This window comes from Plodia interpunctella, chromosome 14 (genome assembly GCF_027563975.2).
Source record: "Plodia interpunctella isolate USDA-ARS_2022_Savannah chromosome 14, ilPloInte3.2, whole genome shotgun sequence".
Classification (NCBI taxonomy): domain Eukaryota; kingdom Metazoa; phylum Arthropoda; class Insecta; order Lepidoptera; family Pyralidae; genus Plodia; species Plodia interpunctella.
Window position 1 is genome coordinate 6,049,507 of NC_071307.1, and position 23,493 is coordinate 6,072,999.

General features: G+C 33.6%; 2 protein-coding genes across 14 annotated transcripts in view; both read right to left on the minus strand.

Moving 5' to 3' along the window:
- Window positions 1-10,903, minus strand: part of LOC128675165 (uncharacterized protein) — a 46,632-nt gene extending 35,729 nt beyond the window's left edge. The window contains exons 1-2 of one of the 3 annotated variants that reach the window (XM_053754374.1): window positions 10,653-10,903; window positions 8,100-8,147 (exon numbers count right to left, since the gene is read on the minus strand). In XM_053754374.1, the coding sequence (XP_053610349.1) occupies window positions 8,100-8,109 (10 nt within the window). In that variant the 5' untranslated portion in view covers window positions 8,110-8,147; window positions 10,653-10,903. Of the gene's footprint in view, window positions 1-8,099; window positions 8,254-8,965; window positions 8,983-10,652 lie in introns of those variants that run through there. The other 2 variants (XM_053754375.2, XM_053754373.2) reach the window with 2 other exon arrangements.
- Window positions 10,904-12,139: 1,236 nt separating this feature from the next.
- The window catches only part of Pde11 (Phosphodiesterase 11), a 156,297-nt gene continuing 144,943 nt past the window's right edge, over window positions 12,140-23,493 (minus strand). For 10 of the 11 annotated variants that reach the window (XM_053754388.2, XM_053754384.2, XM_053754387.2 and 7 more), the window contains 9 exons: window positions 22,979-23,113; window positions 18,879-19,028; window positions 18,532-18,582; window positions 18,113-18,367; window positions 17,863-17,972; window positions 17,324-17,512; window positions 16,165-16,393; window positions 15,957-16,040; window positions 12,140-15,771 (listed from right to left, as the gene is read on the minus strand). In XM_053754388.2, the coding sequence (XP_053610363.1) occupies window positions 15,439-15,771; window positions 15,957-16,040; window positions 16,165-16,393; window positions 17,324-17,512; window positions 17,863-17,972; window positions 18,113-18,367; window positions 18,532-18,582; window positions 18,879-19,028; window positions 22,979-23,113 (1,536 nt within the window). In that variant the 3' untranslated portion in view covers window positions 12,140-15,438. The remainder of the gene's footprint in view (window positions 15,772-15,956; window positions 16,041-16,164; window positions 16,394-17,323; window positions 17,513-17,862; window positions 17,973-18,112; window positions 18,368-18,531; window positions 18,583-18,878; window positions 19,029-22,978; window positions 23,114-23,493) is intronic. The other variant, XM_053754386.2, reaches the window with a different exon arrangement.

Below are 23,493 nucleotides of genomic sequence, written 5' to 3' on the forward strand. Positions count from 1 at the left end.
CTCCGCGACGATGTGCCAAGACTCAGCTTAGAGGCTTAACTGACACGCCTTTTCATTAATGGCACAAAACCATAAAGACCTTTGTCTCTTCATTCATCGTTGATTGTTGTAGCTGTTATGTATATTTTTATTGATATGTTTTATTTTATTAACGGATTCTGAAAGCAAATAAGTATAAGATACAAGTTTACAAAAATAAATAGACGTTGTAGACATTCGCAATGTAAACAATTTCATTCGCAATGTAAACTATCTATATATGTATATTTTTTGTATAAAATAAATATATTGTAAATGTAAATTTTAATTCGAATGTTTTATGAAGTTTGCATAACTAACTTCTACCTACCCTACACCCAATTGGCGAACTCGGACAGATACCGGCGAGAATTAACGTACGTTGCGTATTTGAGCTTTTTTTTACCGCAATGGAAATCCAGCAAAGTACTTTGAAACTGTCAAACCTTGGCGAACTGATTGCCAATTGTGTATAGCCATTATCCTAATCCAAATCCTAACTAATATTATAAATGCGAAAGTAAGTTTGTTTATTTGTTTGTTACCACTTCACGCTCTATCTACTCAACCAATCTTAAAATTTTGCATAGGTAGTTTGAAGTATGGAGAAGAAAATCTTTTATCCCGGACAATCAACGCGGGCGAAGACGAGGGCATCAACTAGTAATAAATAATACACACACTGAAACATATTTTTGTTGTTGGTATTGAATTATCACTACACGCAAGGAGCTGTAATTTGAGACATATTAAAAAAGTACTACTGTTAAAACAGTAGTATTTTATTGCAATAATCAAATGATGGCTGCTATTACAATAAGGCCAATTTGGACACGTCATAACGCCCTAACAGTAAGTGTATTATAAAAACTCAATTTGAGTGCAAAAAATTATTGTATCACGAATCAAACGCATAACCCAGATTTGGGAGCAATAAAAAATATTTATACAGTTAACTACTATAGAATCATATATTTTGGCGCAGGTCCGGATAGGGTTCAATGACCGCTGCATCTCGAAGTTGCGGGATTCTTCGTTTTATAGAGATAGAAATTAAAAGTATTACAACGGGATTTGAGATATTCAGCGTTGAATGGCATACATATAAAAATAATGCCTAAAGTGTAACGGGCATTTTTAGGTAGGGATGATTCGATCGGAAAGTTATAAAAAAATAATATTTCTGCAAATAGGAAAACTGCCAAGTCGCCAATTTGCAAACTAAGAACGGATGCTGCACGATACTATTTAGTAACTAAATGTTTAAGAAAAGCCATAGATCGGAATACGGATCGTATAATTGTGATTGTAGGTCCACCAGTGAAGAGTGAACGACTAAGAAGTAGGTTTGTATAGTGTCGTATATTAATTGACCAGTTGTCGTATTCTATAGAATATTTTTAGGTTCTCACTTGGCTAAAATGACTAGGCTTATCACACATTCACACTGGAACTTATCCATCTGCAACTCTTAATGAGACTTGGCAAGACAATACAGTGCAGTGACCTTGTTTTTGTTTAGATACTGTTTGATTCACCAACATTTTGCTTTAATTTTAGTTAAAATGTTAGTTAGGCGAGTATATTTTTATCAGTAGTCTATTTTGATTTTTGGTAATCTAGGGCCTAGGAACTCAATAATAATTTATTATAATTTTAGGAACCACTGACATAAGATTTAGTTGCAACTAATTTCTTAGAATAAAGATCAATCTATGATCTTTATTGATATGATGGGTGTGAATGTGTGTGATAACAGCTTAATAGATCAATATCTTCATCAGCCATTTTCATATCCCTTCTGCAGGGACACCTTCCTGGAGAGATAAGGAGGATAACTGACCAAGTGGCAGCGAGCAGGCTCAATATAGACTGGGCAAAAAAAAAAATGGAAATTAATGTTTATTTCTTTGCTAGTTACCTATATTCGTGTATAAAGTGCATACGAGTCCAGTTGCGTGACACACAATCACAGAAACCTAATGCACACTGACCGAGTCGCATTGTGACGCTTTCACTGTGTTGCCCGAGTGCATTGACATCGAAATACCAAACAGAACAGAACATGTGATAACAGTGCAAGGGGTGCGTTTGCAACCCCAAAATAGATAATAATAAAAATAGATATATGTCAAAAAATAGTTGCAAATAAATAAAAATCGAGAGAGTCAATGCTTTTGCATGATATATATGTTTATGAAGTAGACTCTTAAATTAGCAGGTGCAGGTAGGTATATATAAATGTCCCCTATATCGAAATGACCACAGGGTCAGCATTTTCAATTTAAAATATCCCATTATCAGATTCACCACTGCTCCAATATTACCTATCTGAAACACAAACAACAACAAACCTGATCTAAAACACATAAAGCACACATCCAATCTAAAAAAACATATATACTTATCTAACATAACAGCTATAATAAATATTTACTGTGAGTAGATATCCACAACGTCAATTATTATTGTGTTATAGATATAAGTACGTAAGTATCTGCCCTTAGATTAAAATTTGTTCACATTTTACTACAACAATCTTACTGCAATTCGATCAGAACTAAACTTAGACTACCTACATCTACTTTTGCGTAAAAAAGAAGAAAATTTTGTGGCAAAGGTTTAACAAAAATTAATTGTAACAAAATAATCCGGGGGCACGGCAGTGCTTCCGCAAGTCTAGCAAAAAAAAAGCGGCACGGCCGTACCATCCTTTTCTCAAAGCAATTTATATTTATCTATGTATAACTAGCCTAAATTTAAAATATTTTGACTGGAAGAACAAAATGTAACTTTAAACGCAAATTCTTCATAATGCGACTTTGCTATTCTAATTACAATTGATAATAATGCAACAATAAACTGATTGAATTTTGCTTATAAAAAAAATATTGAACTGAGCTATTAAGAAATATAAAGTGAATAAAAATACCCTTAAAAGCAAAATAGACAGGTATTATACTTGACTCATATATATATTTGACGCATGTACGTACATTGCACAAACACTTGTGCGCGCCTTTGCTATGAATATCATGAGTGTTCTGTACAAAAGTTATTGCGTATTGATTGACACGAGCAAAAGAAACTTGGGAGATTGTTTCCGCATTATCAGATTACTTCAAACATTTTAGGCCTAAAATAAATGAAATAAAGCAACTCATAAAAAATTATTTACAAATCCACTACACATCAGAAAACCTAAGTACCTACCTATATAAAAGCTAGTAAATTAACTTACACCTACATTTGACTTTGGTATTTCGCCTCCCTTAGTGACCGGTGACATTTCCATCCTACCTAATAGGTGTTCAACCCACGCTTTATTTATACAAAGGTGGGAACAAACATCAAGCAGTAAATACTGGATACTAGCTGTTTATCTGCGTAGAATAGTTACTTCTGACAGCATAATTATATTTTTTGCGATTTGATGACACATAATTTGTAAAATAAGTACCTACGATTATAAACAAGGTTGAAATTCAAAAAATAAAAACCAAAGGGGTTTGAAGATTTTACTATGGAGCGTGGCATACCTACTGCCGCCATTTTGATTTTTTTTCAAAATCGCGGCCAGCCATGAAACTTTTATAAATCGATAGCTGACATTAATGCCAACAAAAAATATTAATTCAATGACCTTCATAAAGTGTCAGGTTTTCGGAAACCAAATTTCGGAAAATAACCGTCAAAGTTGATCACGTGATTTTTTTTTTAATAGCGACTATAATCCCATCTATTTGGTATAACAATGTGTAAACATACACAAAATATTCTAATAGGTATAGATAATATTAATAATAAAACATAGATAACTATGCCTCATGATCATTTCTACATGTTGCGGCTACTATGAACTTAATAAGAATATTTCATACTACGACAAAAAAGTCAATGGTGACGTACTGTTCATTAGGTATTGTTTTAGGTGTTATATATAACAAGAAAATAGATTATATATTGTATTATTCTAATGTGCAAGCGAGACGGAAGGGGGGGGGGGCACCTTTATACCCCCGACCGCTGCACTCAGTTTGCTACCTGTGTTCTTTCTATGCGGGAGTAAACGCCTCTCTGTGCGAGTTATTCGTTATTTAGTATTTGTATTGATGTTATGAATGTGATTTTTGTGTTTGTAGTCCCAAAAGTGTTTAAATTGTGTATACTAAAAGCATGATGCCTTAAAATGTTTATCGGGCAATAAAAATACTGTTCCTAAACTGTATTTTTAATTTTTTTCCCTTTTGTGCCAATGTAAAAAGAAATCCAGGTTTATATAACTATTTTTGCAAAGAGAAATTGTAGTAGGTAACTATGCCACAATATAAATGTAAAGAGAATTTTTTATTTTATGATTATTCCTATAAGAGGTACCTATTACTTTTGTTTACCCTATAATATCAAATGTCATATTAAATCAAATGACGATACTGCACTCACACATAGATGGTCACAAAATATGTTATTAAGTTGAAAAATATATCCAGATACAATGCAACATACATATTTGTTCTAAAAGTTATTTTTTTTTAACATCTTGATTCATCAGAACACATACCCTTGCTTATAATTATGGATGTCACGTGATCAACTTTGACGGTTATTATCTCAGAAACCTGACACTTTACGAGGGTCATTGTTTTAATATTTTTTGTTGGTATTAATGTCAGCTATCGATTTATATACGTTTCATGGCTGGCCGCGATTTTGAAAAAAAATCAATATGGCGGCAGTAGGTATGCCACAAATCTTCAAACCCTTTTCTAGGATCCTACTTCTTCAAGAAAATTTTTAGCAATAAGTGAAAATTTTCTTTATTATTACAGGGTGACCGCTTTCTTTCTCATCTTCTTCACATTCAGGACTGTGATGCCACGAACCCCGTGGCAAGCTAAAAATAAACCTTACAATTTGAAGATCGGCTGTGATTTTACAAATGGCCACCTGCTTGACGTCAACTCTTCTTGGGATCGTTATTTTTACTTTTCCTTAGTTTCCTATACGGTTATGGATATGGAGTAGTCTCTTATTTCAGGGCCGAATAATTTACTCATGAAAAAATAAATATATATATAGTGAGATACATTTTCTACTTTCCATAGAAAGTTCGATATCCTTAAAGAACTATTTTCGTCAAATTTTAACCCTAGTAATGTACGAAACTCAGTAGGTAGGTAATATACTTGAGGTGGTTATCTCACGGTGATAAACAACTTTGCTCATTTAACTTCCCAAACAAGGATGTGCTTGAGCCGCTAGGATAAATAGATTTATTTATGGGAAAGGAAAACAGTCTTACGTTGTTCAAATCATCGAGCTGTAATATTTGAATCAGTTTTCCCTATAAACGATCTACAAAATTATTGCGATATCCCTTACTTAATCCAAAAAGGCACATGAGGCAAGCCCAGAGGTTTCGATATCACAGTAATCGGATTTTTTAAGTTCATAATATCACATAGGTAAGAATCTTTGTCAGTGTAAAATACTAAAATCCTGTAAGTTAAGTTTTTCAGTGCAAGTTGGACTGAACTTGGGCAAATTGCAGTGGTTTAAAATTATCAGTGAATATTGTGCCGATGTATGTGTATACGCACCTAACCATCTATCTCTAGTTTCGCAATATGAATGAACTATTTGCTTACGTTGAATGATAGTAAGTATATGATAGTATATGACAACGGAACCCCTTCACATGTCAGAATCATTATCTGCATACGAGTACAAGCTGCGATGTTGATAAAGCGACATAGTACCTACTGATTTTGGAATAAAGGCTTATGATTTCTATACTAGAAAAGACCAGTCTAACTTCCCGTAGTATAATGTCGTCAGCTTCTGGAGATAAAAGCCTGGACCGCTGATGGGCAACAACAGCATTCCCCATTAACGACACACAGACGTCCGGTCATAAAATTAGCGGCGAACCTAGGTTACAGGATTCAGGTCAGGAGTCTGGAATGCAACTGGGAATAGACAAGTATGATGTGGAATTTTGGAAAAAAGTAGATAATGTAAGTACGTACTTATATACGTTTCTAGTTACCTTTCATTATAACAATGTTACCAACTAATCTACATCTGTGGTATTGGTAACCACACATTATTATAATGATCATCATTTAAAATGAGAATTTCATACAAGGTCGATGTTTGGAGATAAAACCAAATGACGGCCCATCAAAACAAAATATATTTTTGTGATTGTTGTAATTGATAACAACCCAACTGGCCCAGTTGGTTAAAAAATGTAATCGCATATAATATGTGTATCCTAAGCCACTTCATTAAGTGGCTAAACCGAAAAATTACCCCTAATGCCCCACCTCAATAGGACAGCGAATACTTATCAGTGATGTTAGAAAACAAATGAAGCTGTTAAGACAATAAAACTCTTAATTACCAACATTTATTTACATTAATGTGTTTCAACAAAATTTTATTCTTTTATTCTACCAGCTTATATGTACAGTATTGAGTAACATATCATACTATACAGTAATGTAATTTTATAATTATTCAAATTGGTCACAATAAAAATTTTGGTTGGCAACAGTCATTTCAGATAACTGTATCCTGTCCGAAATATGAGGAATTTATTCAAAATAGAACTAACTACAATAAGTCGTCAAGTATGTGACTAACTAGACAGGTAAAGAAATACAGGAATTGATTCGTTCGTTTAGTAAATCTTCGATGGAACCGACAGGCACATGAAAATGCTACTGGATGCGGTTCCACGTTTCGACGATTTTTTATAATACTTATCTCAAAATACCTACTTAAGGTTTATAAACATTTCCTAACCTAATTGTGTCAGGCAGACCTGAATTTACAGATTAATTTTAATTCAAACTTATCTAGATTTATCGTGCTTTCGGTGAAACTGTAACTAATTAGTAATCTGTGCCCCAACTAACCCTTAATAAATATATATTTTATTATAAACTTTCCTTGGGAATCACACTATTGGTGAAAACCGTACAAATATCCGTCCGGTAGTATTTCAGTTTAACGCTTTCGTACAGACAGACATGACTTTTTTATAATTTGAATGGAAAATATCGTTTCATTTCTATAATGCCATCGTTAACTGTAAGTCAAGCTACATTGCGATCTTTATTCGGTGGTCATAACGACTATATTGCTATGATTTAAATGAGCTTAAAGTGCTTTTGTACATCATTACTGGGCAATTTTAGGTTGACCTACTTTTCAAATTGCAAAAATCAGCTTTCACAAGAGCACATTACGCAATACCCACCCATGCTCAAAAAAGTAACTCGGGAAATTGTTGAGTGAGGATATTTTGTATGAGAAATAATTTGGAATTTTAATTTGTATGTTGAATTTACATTTTAATTATTAAAATATGAGTACTAAAAAGCTTTAAAATAAGATATTTTTTGCCATATTCTATTTAGGCAATAAAATTCCAGTAAAAAAGTCGCAAAGGAAAGGTAAACAAAGTAGACCAAATAAGTCCAGTCTATCCTAGGTGGTATAACCCGGGTCACAGCTTACCTTTATGTTACTGTAAGTAGTGAACATGTCACCATTTCACCATTGCCAAGCATTATCCGGGGCGATGTTTATGAGAGTGTTAAATTGTAACAGGGTTACAATTTAACACTCTCGATAGCTAAATTTCTGCGACACCTATGCATAGCGTGCCGTGTGGTTCTGCTCTATCCATAATCCTCCCGTGGATGTCTTACAAGGCGATTAAGGGACACATAGCCTTGACAGTTGATAGACAACAATAGCATCCCCAAAGAGGGTTGACGTCAAGTAGGCGGCCGCTTGTAAAACAGCCGAATAATCAATTTTTATCATTTTCGGACTTTTCGGCGTCACTGCCCCAAATGCAACCGGAAACACGCAGACTAAACAGATTTGCAAGAAATATAGTAACAATTTGGTTACTTATTTTGAAAGTTACTTACATTTTCTTGCAATAAATGATAAAAGAAAAACATCAAAAACAAGAAAATATATAGTACCGTATTATGCTTTGATGATATTATCCATATCCTCAAAGATACCGGGTATCTATTCTACTTGTAAATAGTACTCACATTTTGACATATTGCTCGAACCGATCCGATCTCAATCCAGCCAGGAACCTTGAAAATACAAATAAATGATGTTAGTTCACAGCACTTATTTTTATCAGCGCAAAAATAACCCGTTTTTCGGACACGACCGCGATGTACTGCTACCAAAGCCGTAATGATAACGTATTTTGCGAACATACTTTATCAAGAAATTACAAACCGCCATTATAAAACAATAACACAGATGTCCTTTTAACCGACGGCAGTATTGTAAACACTGCACACTAGGTACAACCAAGGGCTAAGGGGTCATTATCCTTAGGTATTTTTGTGTTAGCTTTCAGGCCAATAAAGGCAGGCAGTTTTCACTACACCATACTAATTTATTTCATATAAAAATATATAAGAAAACGTAAATAAATGTTTCGAATTGCATGGCAAACAAGCGCAATAGCATTGATAACGTGATAGGTATGTTTGACGTGTAGCCAATCAGGTGTAACAGTATAATGGATCTTTATTGCTCTGTTAAAATAGCTATAACAGCTCAGAGAGCGTGGCAAACAATTTCAAAAATTTACATGAATACCACACAAAAGAAGATATTCACCGCGAGCTAAGACGCGGACTATAATAATTCGTTTTCTTTAAAATAAAAACACAAATGTTGAATGCATTGAAATTATGTTTTCTATATCAATAAATATGTACTCGAAACGAATAAATTATATACCTACGGACGAGGAGATTTCATTGTGGATAAATAGAAAATTGGAAATATGATTTTATGACGTTCACACTGTTTGAAACCAAAGGGTAAACATTATCAGGTGTTTGTATTTATTAAATACTATTTTTAAGTAATTGTAATACAATGAAATAGATACCTGCACAGTATCTGTTACATTTCATGATATAGCTTATCAGTAATATGAATGGACACACAATTATCATACTTATCAAATGAAAATGTTTGTATTTTAATTTTCGTTTATAAAATACTATTCGACTTTCATTGAAATTATTTGGTAATTTACAATTTATTTTTACACATATATTGAACTGTTCTTGAAAGTCATTCTACCATTCATAATTTTGACATTTGAGACAGTATCACAGATAATACAAAAAAAGAGTAAACACGATTTACAATCAGAGCCTCCTTGTTGATTTAATTTTTTTTATAACTGTATTGCCCATTGAGCGCCGTATAGGTATACAACCATTTATATTCATATACCCCTTTCCTCAATCAAGGTGACCTGGATGAGATTGCACCAGCTGCATTGAAATTATAAATAATATGCAATAGGCTACATATACACTGCCTATTGCATATTATTTATACTCTTATTGTAAGTAACATTAGTAAAGTTCCCCTGGGTGAATAATTTAAGGCGATTATTGCACTGTTGTGGCACTAGTGTGCCAGGAGTATTCGCCTTAAGTAGGTATGTTATTTTTAACTTCTGAAGGCGCAATGCATAACACTTATACAAAACCATATTGTGAACACGTGTGATGCTGCTGTATTTTTGCATAAGTAGTTCTGCCTGCTACAATCCTTTTTAGCTAGCACCACCGTGTTTTAATGGCAATTATTGCATAATGTCGTAATTAAATATTTACTTTTAATTTACTTCATGTGTTTTTCATTCGCTACATACTTAATTACTAATAGGTATTCAATAATAGGTCAATTTTCATAACTATTAGCGACGACACGAACCTATATATAAAGACTGGCCTTGACTTTTATGTTTTCAGATAAGTATTATAGTATTCATTGCTGTATACAAACCATTATTTATTACAAAATACATTTCAAAGTGTAAGCGAGATTTAGATTGAAAATGGATGTCTCCCTTCAGATAATATAAATTGCACGTTTCATGAGAACGTACTTACGTTTTCTTAAATATAATTCCGACGTACTTACGTCGGATTTATTTTGGAAATAATAGCATTACAAAATATCAGTTCCACTATATATATAGCACTTAACTGAGGTATTTACTTAATCAACTTTATCATCATCTTTATTTTACCTACCAACCAATATGAAGTAAGAAGACAAGTAAGGATGCCACAAACGTATAAAAAATTTACAACCGCATCGTACCATATCGATCCACGATGGGTACAATAAACACTCAAATTAAGCACTCCCCTATTACTTAATCGTTAAAGTCTGTATTTGAATAGCGACATGTAATATCACGCGAGAATTAGTCATCAAAGGTTTTCATATAGATCGTGCGTAAATAAATAGATTTTAAATAACATTTTTTATTATTTTTACAAGTCTTTATACAAATCAAGTTTGAACGTAGAACTTAAAAATTTAACTAAGTACTTTTTATTTATTTTTTTTATTAGGAAGACCAACAGCCATACATACATACAAAATAGGTACTAAATTTAAAAATCATTTGGCCATTTAAAGGTCACATATAATTTTGCTTGTAGTTGTACGTACTTAAACTAAATTAAATTTAAAGTTTATATTAAATGGTTTATTACCGATGTTGGATGTTAACTAATCCTGTTAAACAATAATTCCTAGTTACTTACTTCGACTATTATTACGACTATCTTCGCACTTTGATCACAGCACTATGATTTAATTGAAAGTTATCCAATATCAACAGTATTAGAACTACACAACAATTAAATTCATTCACTCACTGATTAATAAATTTTAAGCTAGATCAAATCTTAATCACAGTTATTTAATTAAATCTATTAGGACTGTACATTTTTTCTAGGTTTCGATTTAAATTACACTGATGGGGACTAGAATATGCGGCATCGTATGTTTTTCTGCTCGTACCGCGCAAGCGTAGCTGTAGTAAGGTTATTTTTTCTCCTTTTTACCCTCTTTAGGATTGAAGAGAGAGGGTAGAAGGCGAGACTGACATGCGCAGTGTTATTGATAGAATTGTTGTTGGCGGGAATAGAAAAGGGATTGATATGCGTGTGGAGGGAGTAAAAAAAACTTTAAAGTGAATGGCAGTAACCAGTACAATAAAATTATGGATTTTAAATCTGGCATCAGCGCCGAGTTTTCTATAAACGGCATCTATCAATTAATAACAATTGATATTACTATCAATTAATCATCACTAAACCCGGTCATGTGCGAGTTGGACTCCCACATAGAAGTTTCCACAAAATCGGAATCTGAGTGGGGCGATAGTGTGTAGCGAATCAGAACATTTCCTGTGTAACATGACTTCTTGCTTTAGGTCAACGGACAGTACGACATAGTTCTAACTTAAAGGTACCGTTTTCTGTTTCGAGTTACGGAACCCTTTTTTGGGTTCCGTAGTCCTACAGACAATCCCAACCACAAAAACCACAGGTGAAAACATCAGATGCCCAAAGTGCAATAAGTCACCTACGTCAAATTTTAATATTAGTCTATTTATTTTTCCCAAAATATTCATGATAAGTTTTCACTCATCTATACCACTTGCTTGCGGTGAAGAAAAGCATCGCGTGGAAAGCTACGCACAATGCTGGCTACTCCAGTTTTATGGTGTACAACTTCTGTCACTAGATGGCGGTGGTCGTACTTAATATTATGAAAACATGTACCTAATGCCGGTTGTACACTATCGGCTAAAAGTTCGTTCGGAATACATTGAATTTTCCTTGCGCTAAAAAAAACATACAAATCAAGCAACGTTTTTCGCGTAAGCCTCTGTTCGCGTAAGACATGTTCATAGACATAACCATTTTAATGAGTCTATGATTTTCACAACTTAACGAGTACAAGAGACGGTATTTGCATGTGTTGAATAGCGGATGTTGAGTACGTTGAATTGAACTGAGTAGAACTACATTACAGAAATATTCGTAAAAAAATCGACCATTACTTTTACCAGTGAAACGCCAAATTTATTCCTAATTTGATCATAATCCACTCTATTTTTCGATCGCCCCAAAATCGTAAGTAGGTACTTTTTGGTAAAAATATGTATACTTAGGTATAATTATCACTTTCCATTTTAATAAGTGTCTATAAGTATGATGAAGCTTGAAATAAAAGAAACAGATATTTCAAAATTTGTTTAATCATAAATAAATAACATTTTTTGTTTGGAACAAAACAACCTCCATATTATTCACACACCATACAACTCCTCATTGTGAATTACAATTATTAATTCTCTAATTACTTTCTAATAATACTTACAGTAATCTTAAATTAGTGTTGTACATAGTTCACCACAATTAATTTGAGATTTTTTCACATTGTAAATATCTAATTATAGAGAGTTATTCCAATAACAAAATAATTTATTTTTTGTAACGTTGAAATTGGTCGCAATGTTGTCATAAAAGGGAAGGATATATTTAATAACAAAGTTTTTTTGGTTTTGTATACAGTAATGAAAGATGAAACGTTCATAATATTTAATATTTCATAATATTTTTTATTAATATGGTCATAATATTTTTTTAATTGTTTACTATAAGTAAACAATTGAAATGAAACTTACAAAACACGACACAAGACAAAGTCAATTGAGTGAATGTTGAGAATGACGACTTTTATGTTTTCAGATAAGTATTATAGTATTCATTGTTGTATACAAACCATTATTTATTATAAAACACATTTCAAAGTGTAAGCGAGATTTAGATTGAAAATGGATCCCTTAGTCTAGCACATTTCATGAGATCGAACTTACGTCGGATTTATTTTGGAAATAATAGCATTACAAAATATCAGTTTTTTGAAAAAGAACGCACGGTACTTCTCAGGCATATTACATACTATCATATTATGATGCTTTTAGTTACGTTCAATTCATAAAATGTACTAAGATTCTATTCTATTCTCAAGAGGTTTAAATTCGATAATCACAAACGTGTTACCGTAAATGTATAAACTTGACTACTTTAATTGACAATATTATACTTTTTTATACAAGCAATGTTAATAAAATGGACGACACAAGAATAATATGGACCAATAACAAATAAATTGGAATGGATTATGGGTGCCGTAACTGTCTTTGTCGAGGAAAAAATATTTTAGCTTTACAATATTTACGAAAAAGTATGTACACGTGTTCTATTGTAAAAATTAACGTATTCAGGTTGTTATGGTTTTCCAACATAAACTTTATAGTAGGCTCCACAATATCGCCGAACTGGGACAAATATTTTTATTTACCGCAATGAAAAATCAACAATGCATACCGAATCCAAATTTGGCGAATTGTTCGCGGATAGTGTGGAGCCGGCATTAAAAAACGGACCCAATTTAGGTACATTGTCAGTTTGAAGTGAGTTTTATACTGTCACTTGAAACTGTAATGGATTTTAAATCGATTTTATTTTACCCATACTTCTACTGTGAGTTAATAGGTGTTATTATTATTAAATAAGTATATTTTTGTATACTTACATGTACAGATTGCAAGATGCGAGGCAAAAGTTCCAAAGAACCAATAAACGAAACAATAAATCGGAAATTTAAAGATAAGTACTAACCAATTATCGTGTTAGTAATAGATCAACTTATTTACAAAACTTAAAGTGCAAAATATGATCTATTTATATCTAGAAAATAGATACATAACATCACTTTTTAATGACAATACTACTGAAAAAATATTATACATGTTGAAAAACAAAGTTGATGGTAATTCATTACTTTAGCATTTTTATGTACGTAGATATTGTCGCAAAAATCATAAAAATGATATTTATTATCGTATTCTTATTTAAAAGTGACGAGTTATTAAGCCATCAAAATTAAAAGTGTAGGTACTTAAATTTTAACTACTCGAACTAACTACCATTCTTAACCCACTCATTTTCAAGTCGTATGAGCAGTATTGGTGTTTCACCACGAACGTAATAATTTACGAAGATATTTAGACAATATTACAGACAAACAAATGTCCTGTGAATTTGTAAACAATAAATTGTCTGTCAAATAAAGTACAGTAGATATCGACAAATCTTATGGAAAATGAGAATTCAAATAACTAGTACAGTCGACCGCATGTCAAGTTACCCTACATAGATCTTTATGCCGCAGTAAAAAGGGCGAATTTGCAAATGAATTTGTGTAGATTGATGTACTTTCGACTATACATTAGAATGGAAGGTTAGGTACTGGTCCGTAACTAGTTACAACGTTCACGTGGTTTACACAACCCTACACAAGGATCTTACCCAATATAGGTTCTTTACAGACGAATATGCCATATTTTACCATCTTAATACACAAAGCATGTAAGTTTATTACAACTACACCAACAGTCTAGACAAAATAACAATTTAGTACAACACCTATTCAAAACTTTTTGGTATTTTGGTCATTTCATTGAAATAACTAAGAAACGACAGTTAGGCCCTTATCATTTATTTACTACGGGAAGAATATTCATAGAAAAAAATCATCAAATATGAAATTCATTAAGATTGCATATTCAAATACGATTATTAGCGACCAACACACGCATGACTCATGTAAATACGTAGGAATAATCGAATGAGGTAAATCAAACATTTAGGTACATACTTTAAAATTTCTTATACATAGATTCTTAAAAAAATATAAAGCTAAAATGAAGTGTACAAAAATAGTGCGACAATCATGACAACTTACCGATACTAGGTATACGCCATGCGCAAGATGAATTTGAAATTCGACTAAAATCATGTTATTACTCGAATATCACACAACTCTGTTTGTATCGCTCGGTTACTCTCGTCAACTGTGTCGATTTCAGACCAATAGAAATGATATGAGTGATACGGCGGGAAAATTTCCAACAAAACAATCGAGTATGGAAACATACCCCATCAAATTGAAAATGTTTATGCAATACTCGAGTTACATAATTACAAACTAGACAAATATGATGTTTTACATACACTCTTTCAATCAAACGTATAAAGGAACTAAACATTATTTAATCAAATGAATTCTAAAATGCAACGTGTACTCTGAATGAAATCACAAACAATATTTGTGCTTCTTAACTCGAGATACGACTATACTACTCGGCTTGTCTATTGGCCTACGAGGTTATGGACGCAATCATCAATAAAGAAGTGTGTCACTATATCACAATATTGTTAAGCGCTTTAAAACGATCATATTGTATGTCAAATTTTACGAGATTGTCAATTTTTCTTTCGAGCTTATTTGAAATTTTTTTGCAGACGTATTTATCTTAACAATGCTCTGAGGTTGGATAAACAAACGAGCAAATAATGATAAAACCGATGCCATGTCAGCTAAACTTGGAGCACTCGTTCAAACGTCAGTGTTTGATGGAATCGTAGAAACGGAACGTAGAATTTGACAATAAGTTGGATCGTTTACCGCTCAGTTGAGGTCGTGCAGCGGACAGAACTTGGCGGGGTCGCGCGGCGCCAGCGCGCCGGAGCACAGCAGCCCCACCACCGGGTTCTCCAGGTTGTCGTACTTGGAGTTCTCCGACGACAGACTCACCGCGCCGCTGCTATCCCCTTCGTACGTATTCTCTGTGTCATCAACATTTTGAGAACTTAAACTCGATTTGTCATTCCTCTCGGGTGTTTCTTTTTCGAGACTATAATCGATTTTCTCACCGTTATTCGCCATTTCGATCCAATGCGCCTTATTGCTCTTTACCCGATCCAGCATCGGTTGCAAGGCCGGCGACAGTACAGCGAATGCCTGGAATTAGTAATGTCATTTTTTAATATATTATACAATATAAATTCATACATTAGTCAAGATTCGTACATTAGGCATACCTACTGAAAATTATATGGAATTATCTAGTAATATAACTTTTAGTTGAGACGTTCTATTAGCTAAGGTGCAATGGTTCTGATCAGCTAAAATATTATCAAACATACCTCATAAATGGGCAGACAGATAGAATCGATGAATTTGACTTGCATAGCAGGGAGCTCGTCCTCCTTGTCTCTATTCATTAAGTCCTGAAAGAAAAACAATCATAAATTATCTCTCAATTAAAACTTAGGTATGTTTATTTATCTAAGTATTTATCATTCCTTAAAACAAATAGGATTCTTTAAAACTACATATACAAGCAATACTTACAATAGGAGTCAGATTCAAGTTCTGTCTCTCCAGGTCTCCCTGCCTAAAGAACTCGCCCGCTACTAGCGCCGCCACCCGCCGCTCCACGGGCCAGGGCTTGGTAATGGCTGCCAGGTCACACGCTGTCATCAACATCGCTCTAAGAAGACCGCGACGCTCCTCGCACTCCCCCCACGACGGGGTCACTACTCGGTCAGACTCGACCAGTTCGATGAATGGGATGCGTTTTCTGGAATGTTAAATGAGTAGTGAAACTCCACACTCGACTACTTGGTAGTATACAGGGTTACTAGTATCTAACGCATAACCTTCCAAAGGCGCATAAGGTACCTACATAGATCTTTTATTCTACGATTTTTGTCGGTTTTGTGTTTGATACCAGTAACCCTATACATGCGATTGTTTGCCATTAGATGACAATAGGTAGTCGATAAATGATGTCAGAAGGCAGAGGCGATTTATAAATATAATACCAGTGTCAGCAATAGATCTAGATAGATAAGAAAAATAAGTAGGTTTATCAATTTCAAGCTTCACCCTAGGACTTCGTTTCCGTAAGAGTTTCGGTACAAAAAGTATCATAGTATTATTTCAGGTAACATTCTACAGGCAATAAATATCATCATTACTCCAATACGCATGACTGAATAGTTACCTACTTAATTATATTATGTCACATTCACTCACATCCAATCCATTGTATTATTAGAAAGCAAGAATCTTGGTACCCTAATGTAATAAACAAATCTCTCTCTCTTATATAATGTTTATATCCACATTCAATACTATCCACCTCACAATATCTATATGTCAGAACATCTATGCAATGTTTATCTAGACCGCACTGCAATAATGGATAAACCTACCTTGGAATACTGAGTCATCCAGTTTACGAATAATTACATAATAATTTATATTCTAATTTTCTAGAATTCCAGTTTTCCATACTAGGCTGAGAGCGAAAGAAAATCTCTCTGCCCTCGCAGATTGTAAAAGTCTATTAAGGGAAAGGAAGAGATTTTTGTCATAGGCGACGGACGTGTCCCTATTCAATCTCAATAACTAAATGTGGTCTAAAATCTCTGACGTATCGCAACTCTTGTACACATATACAAATAAAACATTGGGAAAAAGGTATTTTAAAAGGTGAAATGATTACCTAAAGTAAACAGCTAAATCGGTGGATAGAATAGCATCTTCGAGCACTTTAACAACCCTCTCGTAGTCCTCTGAGGATAAGTTCGCAAGGATCTGGTTCCCAGGCGAGTTAAGGATCATCAGACACTGGTCGAAGTGATGGTGTTCCATCGTAGATGTGGAGTACAGCTGCGCCAACGGCGACGATGCCCTGGAAATTTGAAATACAAAATATCTTTATTGTTAGTAAAAACAACAACCATGTGTACCTAAACATTTAGAACTCCGGTGCGGGAGCCTAACTCGCACTTGACCGCTTTTTATATTAATTGGGACGACGATATTTTCGCATAATAATTCATAATAATTGCGAAAAATATATTTAGTAAAATATTTGTTGAGGTGAGTCTAGCTGCATTTTCCTGTCTTTAACCAGATACTTAGTAAAACAATTGCGAATAGACGTCAGTCAGGAAGTATCAACTAACTTAGCCAACATAATACCGTTGTCAAAAGAAGATGGCCCAAGAGAGAGCAAAATAAAGAATGCCATACACTCACTTGATCTGAAAAGAGTTATTGGTCCCCCGATGGTCCAGATCGTGGCACAAGCAGCCGATGATCAGAGCCAAGCACTCCAGTTCGCCGAAGATCTTCCACCACTGTGTCTCCTGTAAAAATTATATGACCAATTTATCAATGGGTTCATATTTCAGTCGAGTACTTATTTATTTTATGATAATATTGAGGAAGTCTCTCTTTAAAGTGTGTGTGTGTATTACAAAGTTGTTACTTTGTATAATATACTTACGGTAAGAATAGCGAACATCATCTGCGCGACATTGAACGCGTGCCTCCAGTTATGGTACGTTACATTGCGGTAGTTCTTCTTGACGCTGAGCAGCCATCGGCAGAGCACGCTGTATTCTATGTGGAACCTCTCAACAAAGTCGAGATCCAGGAACATGCGCAGACAAGCTCGTAATGTGTCGTCATCTGTGAGGTCAATGTCGTCGAACTCTAACTCGTGTAGGTTGAAGTGGACTGAGGAAGGTATCCTTAGCGTCTGTAATCAAAATACCAATCGTGATTACGAATACAGATATACATAAAATCATCAAAATGAAATTAGATTTCAGAATTGAACCAAAATGATAAATATCAACCGGTTGGATTATATAATTTAACTCTCGAAACCAAGTTTAAAAAAATGCAATAAAATAAACTCACTCTTAGCCTCTGAGCGTCGTCTATTGAAGCTGATGCGTGGTAACTTAAAACCTGAAATGTAATATTTTCTCTATACTTAGTAATACTATCTAATACACTTGAAATTATATTTTACTTCAGATAGCCGTCATAAAAATGAGTACAAATTAACACTTCAGCAACTCATCTCTATTTTATATTCTATTTTTTAATCAATAATTTTTTAATTGATTCAACGACTTCATGCAATTATTTCTGGTCTGAAGTTGCCCGAGGTGTGAATTTCGTAAATTGTATGAATAACAATTTACGAAATTAGGCCCCGTGTACTGAAAAGTTAGAGATGTGATAATATATAAAGTACTCACGTCAAGGGTGACACTCTGCTTGGCCATGGCCGTGATAGCCTTCTCATACATGTGTGTGTTGTGGATGCCCATCCCGCAGAATATCGCAAACGCTTCCACGAAGTTCTCGTCGTTCTGCGTGAACAGTAGGTCATCAAATTTGTTGATCAGCTGAGGAAGAAAGAGAAGAAACCAATTAGTTGAAACATATTGATCCTTACTCCATACATAAGATTATAAGTTATTTTACATGTTTGATAAATGCACGCTCAGAGTTTAGATCAAAAGTTATTTTTTAACAATAATCATTTATTAATAACGTACAAATGACATTCTATTACTCTCCCTATCTTGCAACGCGGAGTTACAAACTTTTGATTAACGACATTTGTTATAGAAAAGCAGCTGTTCAAATATTATAAGCATTCAATAACTTCGTTTTCACATTGTCACTGTACTTAGCCGTAAGTCTCAAGTTGGTAAGCATTTATACTCATTTATACAGAATAATATGGCTAGATATAAATTATCGCATTACTGATATGTAGGAGAATTTTCTGACCGCTTTGGATTTTAGTATTTTCGTAGAATTATTAATTTGTTTGTGTGTAATAACTTTGTTACTAATTTGTTTTTTATAAAGATTAAATTTGTTATGAGTGCCGAGTGGAAATGCCCATATTCCCCAACACAGTACTGTTTCCCCATGGGAATAAATCAGGATATACTTAGTTTGAACGTGAAGTAGTAGTAGAATATTTATTGTTCCTCAAAAATATAGATGAAAATAATGAAACTACACAAATTTTGTTGCAGAACATAAAAGCCTCGCGTCACTTTGATATAAGTCACATCAAAAATAAAAAAATAAAAAGTCAGCTTCAAAAGAACGAATAGGATAACAAATGAAGTATTTTTTATCTTCCTTTCATGTTTATGGGGTTTGTATGGTATGATAGTGATTAGAGGTGACTTTACGTATGTTGGACAAAGCGTTCTAAATATTAATGAAAGTAAAAAATTATAAATCTTAATTAAGAATATTAAACTGACATTTATTATCGTGTTTTATTACCTAGATAACTACCTTATTACGTGTAAGTACAGCATTTGTTAATATAATAGGTAGCAAGTTTCCTTCCAAACTAAATTTAGTTCGTTCATTTTAGCATCAAATTCTGGCTATTCGTGGATACATCGAGCCGTGAATCAGAGACTATGGGTCACTGCAGTTTCATCCCGAAATAAATTAAACCAATCCTTTATATGCTGTTGTCGCACTGCGCAAAACTTTGAACTTTTTGACTGAAACTCATTTAAAGTTACGAGCTGCTGTTGACAAAGATTAAACGCCTGGATTCCAATTTATTTAGTTTTAATTTGCCTGTCATGAAGCCAACATTTTTCACGCTAAATAATCTCCATATTTTTAATAATATTCGTACGTATTTTCATCACATCGTATTGTAATGGATCTCTTTCATCTCTCTTTCAAATGAGCGTTAGCCCGGTTCCTTCCTTAAACTTTGAGCATTGGAGCCCAGGATCCGTCCTAATTTTCGTCTCCTGTAACGGCGGATGTGACGAAATAATTCACAACAAGCAAATAACCTAACCATTTTAGATTTCTATTTAGCATATATTTATCAAGTGGTTGATATTTATAGTTCGTGAAAACCGATTTCGTACCGAGTGACACAAGTGTAAATTCTACATCCAATTTAGATACAATAGAATATGCTAAGTTGATAGATAATAGAACTTGAGTACTTCCAAGTGATGAATGATTGAAGTGACCATATTATTGGAATATGTACTATAAACCTGGACAACTTTTTTGTATATATTCTAGTTTTATGTGTTTGTGATTAGAAAAAGTAAAATAGAACTATAAAACAACATTATATTACGTAGGTCCTGCTAGTTTTTTCCTCGGCCCTCAAACATTTCATTTTGACACGACCTTTTATGCTTGATCCTGGTAAAACTGGAAGCAAAAGTAGGAAGAAAAACGTGGAGAAAAAAGGTCCCTGAGCTCTGACGCCTAAGGGCCGAGGAAAAAACTAGCAGGACACTTAGATGAGAGAGAGAAGGTTTATCGGCCATAAAAATAAATAAAGGAACTTAATCACTTACAGAAATATTAGCCAATCGATTTTTATAAGCCAAAAAGCTATAAGGGTTTAGAATGATAACCTTATGTTATGATTAAATCGAAATGGTCCAAAAATATAGCTTACTATATTGTTAAAAAAACTGATGTACAGAAAATAAATTAAATACTACACAATATAAGCAAACTTTAATAACGAAAATTTAACGTAATTAACGAATAGCTTAGTCCTGCAGACAAGACTTCATTTTATAGTGTAGACACGAATTTTGCATCAATATCGCACCTGGGAAGATGCATTCGCAAATAACGTGCAAATAGACGACTGTACAAATGGAAACTTACCGCATTTAGCTCTGCGTAAACACAAATCGTGACTTACCATTCAAGCAAGAGTAAAAATACTTTCGTGCTATTTATATCCAGAATGCCAAATATGTGAAAATTTAAATACAAAACGAAATCGTTTTTTGCTTTCTAATTGATCTACCAAATCCTAACAGCTCAAAATTAGGAATCCATACATAATTCGATTAAAACTAACGCGAGAAATAGAATTATCTGTTGATGGAATACGAATCATTCACGTGTGTTTATCGTCGGAAGAGTTGACTAATAGTCTCAGTGTAATACTAGACTAGACCATTTTTATTAATAAAATACACTATACGTACGTTATCGTCTGTAGTGTTTTACAGAGGAAAAAACTTGGCCCCTTACACATTGATGCGTATGCAGCAAGTTCAATATGCGTTTACAACATAAACGTATATAAGAGCCATGCCTCATTGCTCAGTCGTGCTCCGTTGCGACGACGCAGTACGTTGGCTCCATTATTATTTATAGGGTTTGACACTGATGTGCGTTGACTTACGTTCAAACTTCATACAATTTCTACGTTGTTTTGCGTTGATCAATATAATTATTCGTATTTTGAAAAAAAATCACAAAAAAAGAATTCGGTAAGTTTAGAACCTCTACGAGTAAGTCCATTACCACTACTGGTGTTATGTTAGTTGGCAATGTTCAGTGCAGTAACATTACAATGTGACTATTTGAACATTTAACTCTCAACTTTATAATGTACCTAAACCCATATTAGAGCACTTACCCAGGTAAGAACGTGCATTAAACTTTCTTAACCTATAATAATACAGTTACATTATTAGTTTAGACTTAAGCTGTTTTCTATTGTAATTTAAGATTAACATTATGACATTTGATTCCGGAACGCTAGATACTCAGATAATTTAAAGACTTTTGCTACTTTTCATTATCGTAAAATTATACTAAGTACTGTAGCTCATAGTCTTACACGAGCATAATAATAGATGACGCGTCTACAAAGTCACCGAGATGGATATAACGCATAATCTTAGAATCTCAGGTCGTAGGGTAATCCAGTGATATGTGGCCAAGCCCCACTAAACCCTTGACCAATAAGTTATACGGGGTTCCAATAATTTCTGTTCGATAGTCGGTCCTGATATAAATTACCTCTATAACTCAAATGCCATTGCTAAGCGGACACCATTTGATTCCTCCCTGTAATTTATGATTTTATGACAGGAAGTTTATGCTGGCAATCAAATATTGCAAAGGCCACATTTATCCCTATTAATTATCTAACCATATAACTTTTAAGCATAAAACCTAACAAAGAATATATGAAAGTGAGCTTGTAATATTACGTCAGACATCAAATTAATAAAAACTCGATTAGAATGCCAATATTTTTATACAGTTTTTTTTTATAAGTGCCAGCTTGCGTAACATTTCGCAAAGGATATCAAAAATAATTACTTTTTTCTTTCATCTTAAATCTGGAAAAATGTTGTTTTTTAACGTCAACATTCTTATTTATAAGAAAGTTAAAGCATACTGCGAATAATTATATGATTTGTCTCGTTCTGTCTACGACAATAATATTGTGACAAAACATATTTTTCTTAAAGTATGTTATTTGTTTACGAATAAGAGGGCAAGCCATTAGATAATTATTTGTCACCTGTATGACTCCAATAATCCTGCCTTCAGAGTTCTTGATAGCCATACACAAGATAGTGTTGTGTTTGAACCCCGTCCCTTCATCCACCGATGGGTCGAATCGTGGGTCCAAATAGGCATCCGCAATATTTACAGTCTGAAAAAAAACCTATTAAGTATATAATTTGTATAGGGAAGTGTAAAAGCAGCTGAAATATGAAAATAACATCATCATAGCAGTTTTATGCCCCCCTCTTCCCCACATAAGGATGGTGAGCTATGATTGGCCAGAATTCAGCACACAAACTCAGTGCTGATTGGTGAGTGTAGCATTGTCAAATCTATTCGCATTATTCAAATATATCAATAAAAAACACCTCCAATAATGTTTTAAATAAATTGTAATCTTTTGGTATATATGCAAATCAAGCGATAATTATCATAAACAAGCAGTTTATTTAAAACGTAAAAGACTGTTTATTGATTGATAATAAGTTACATAATAACCTAAGACAGAAGGTCCCTTAAGTAGGGTAG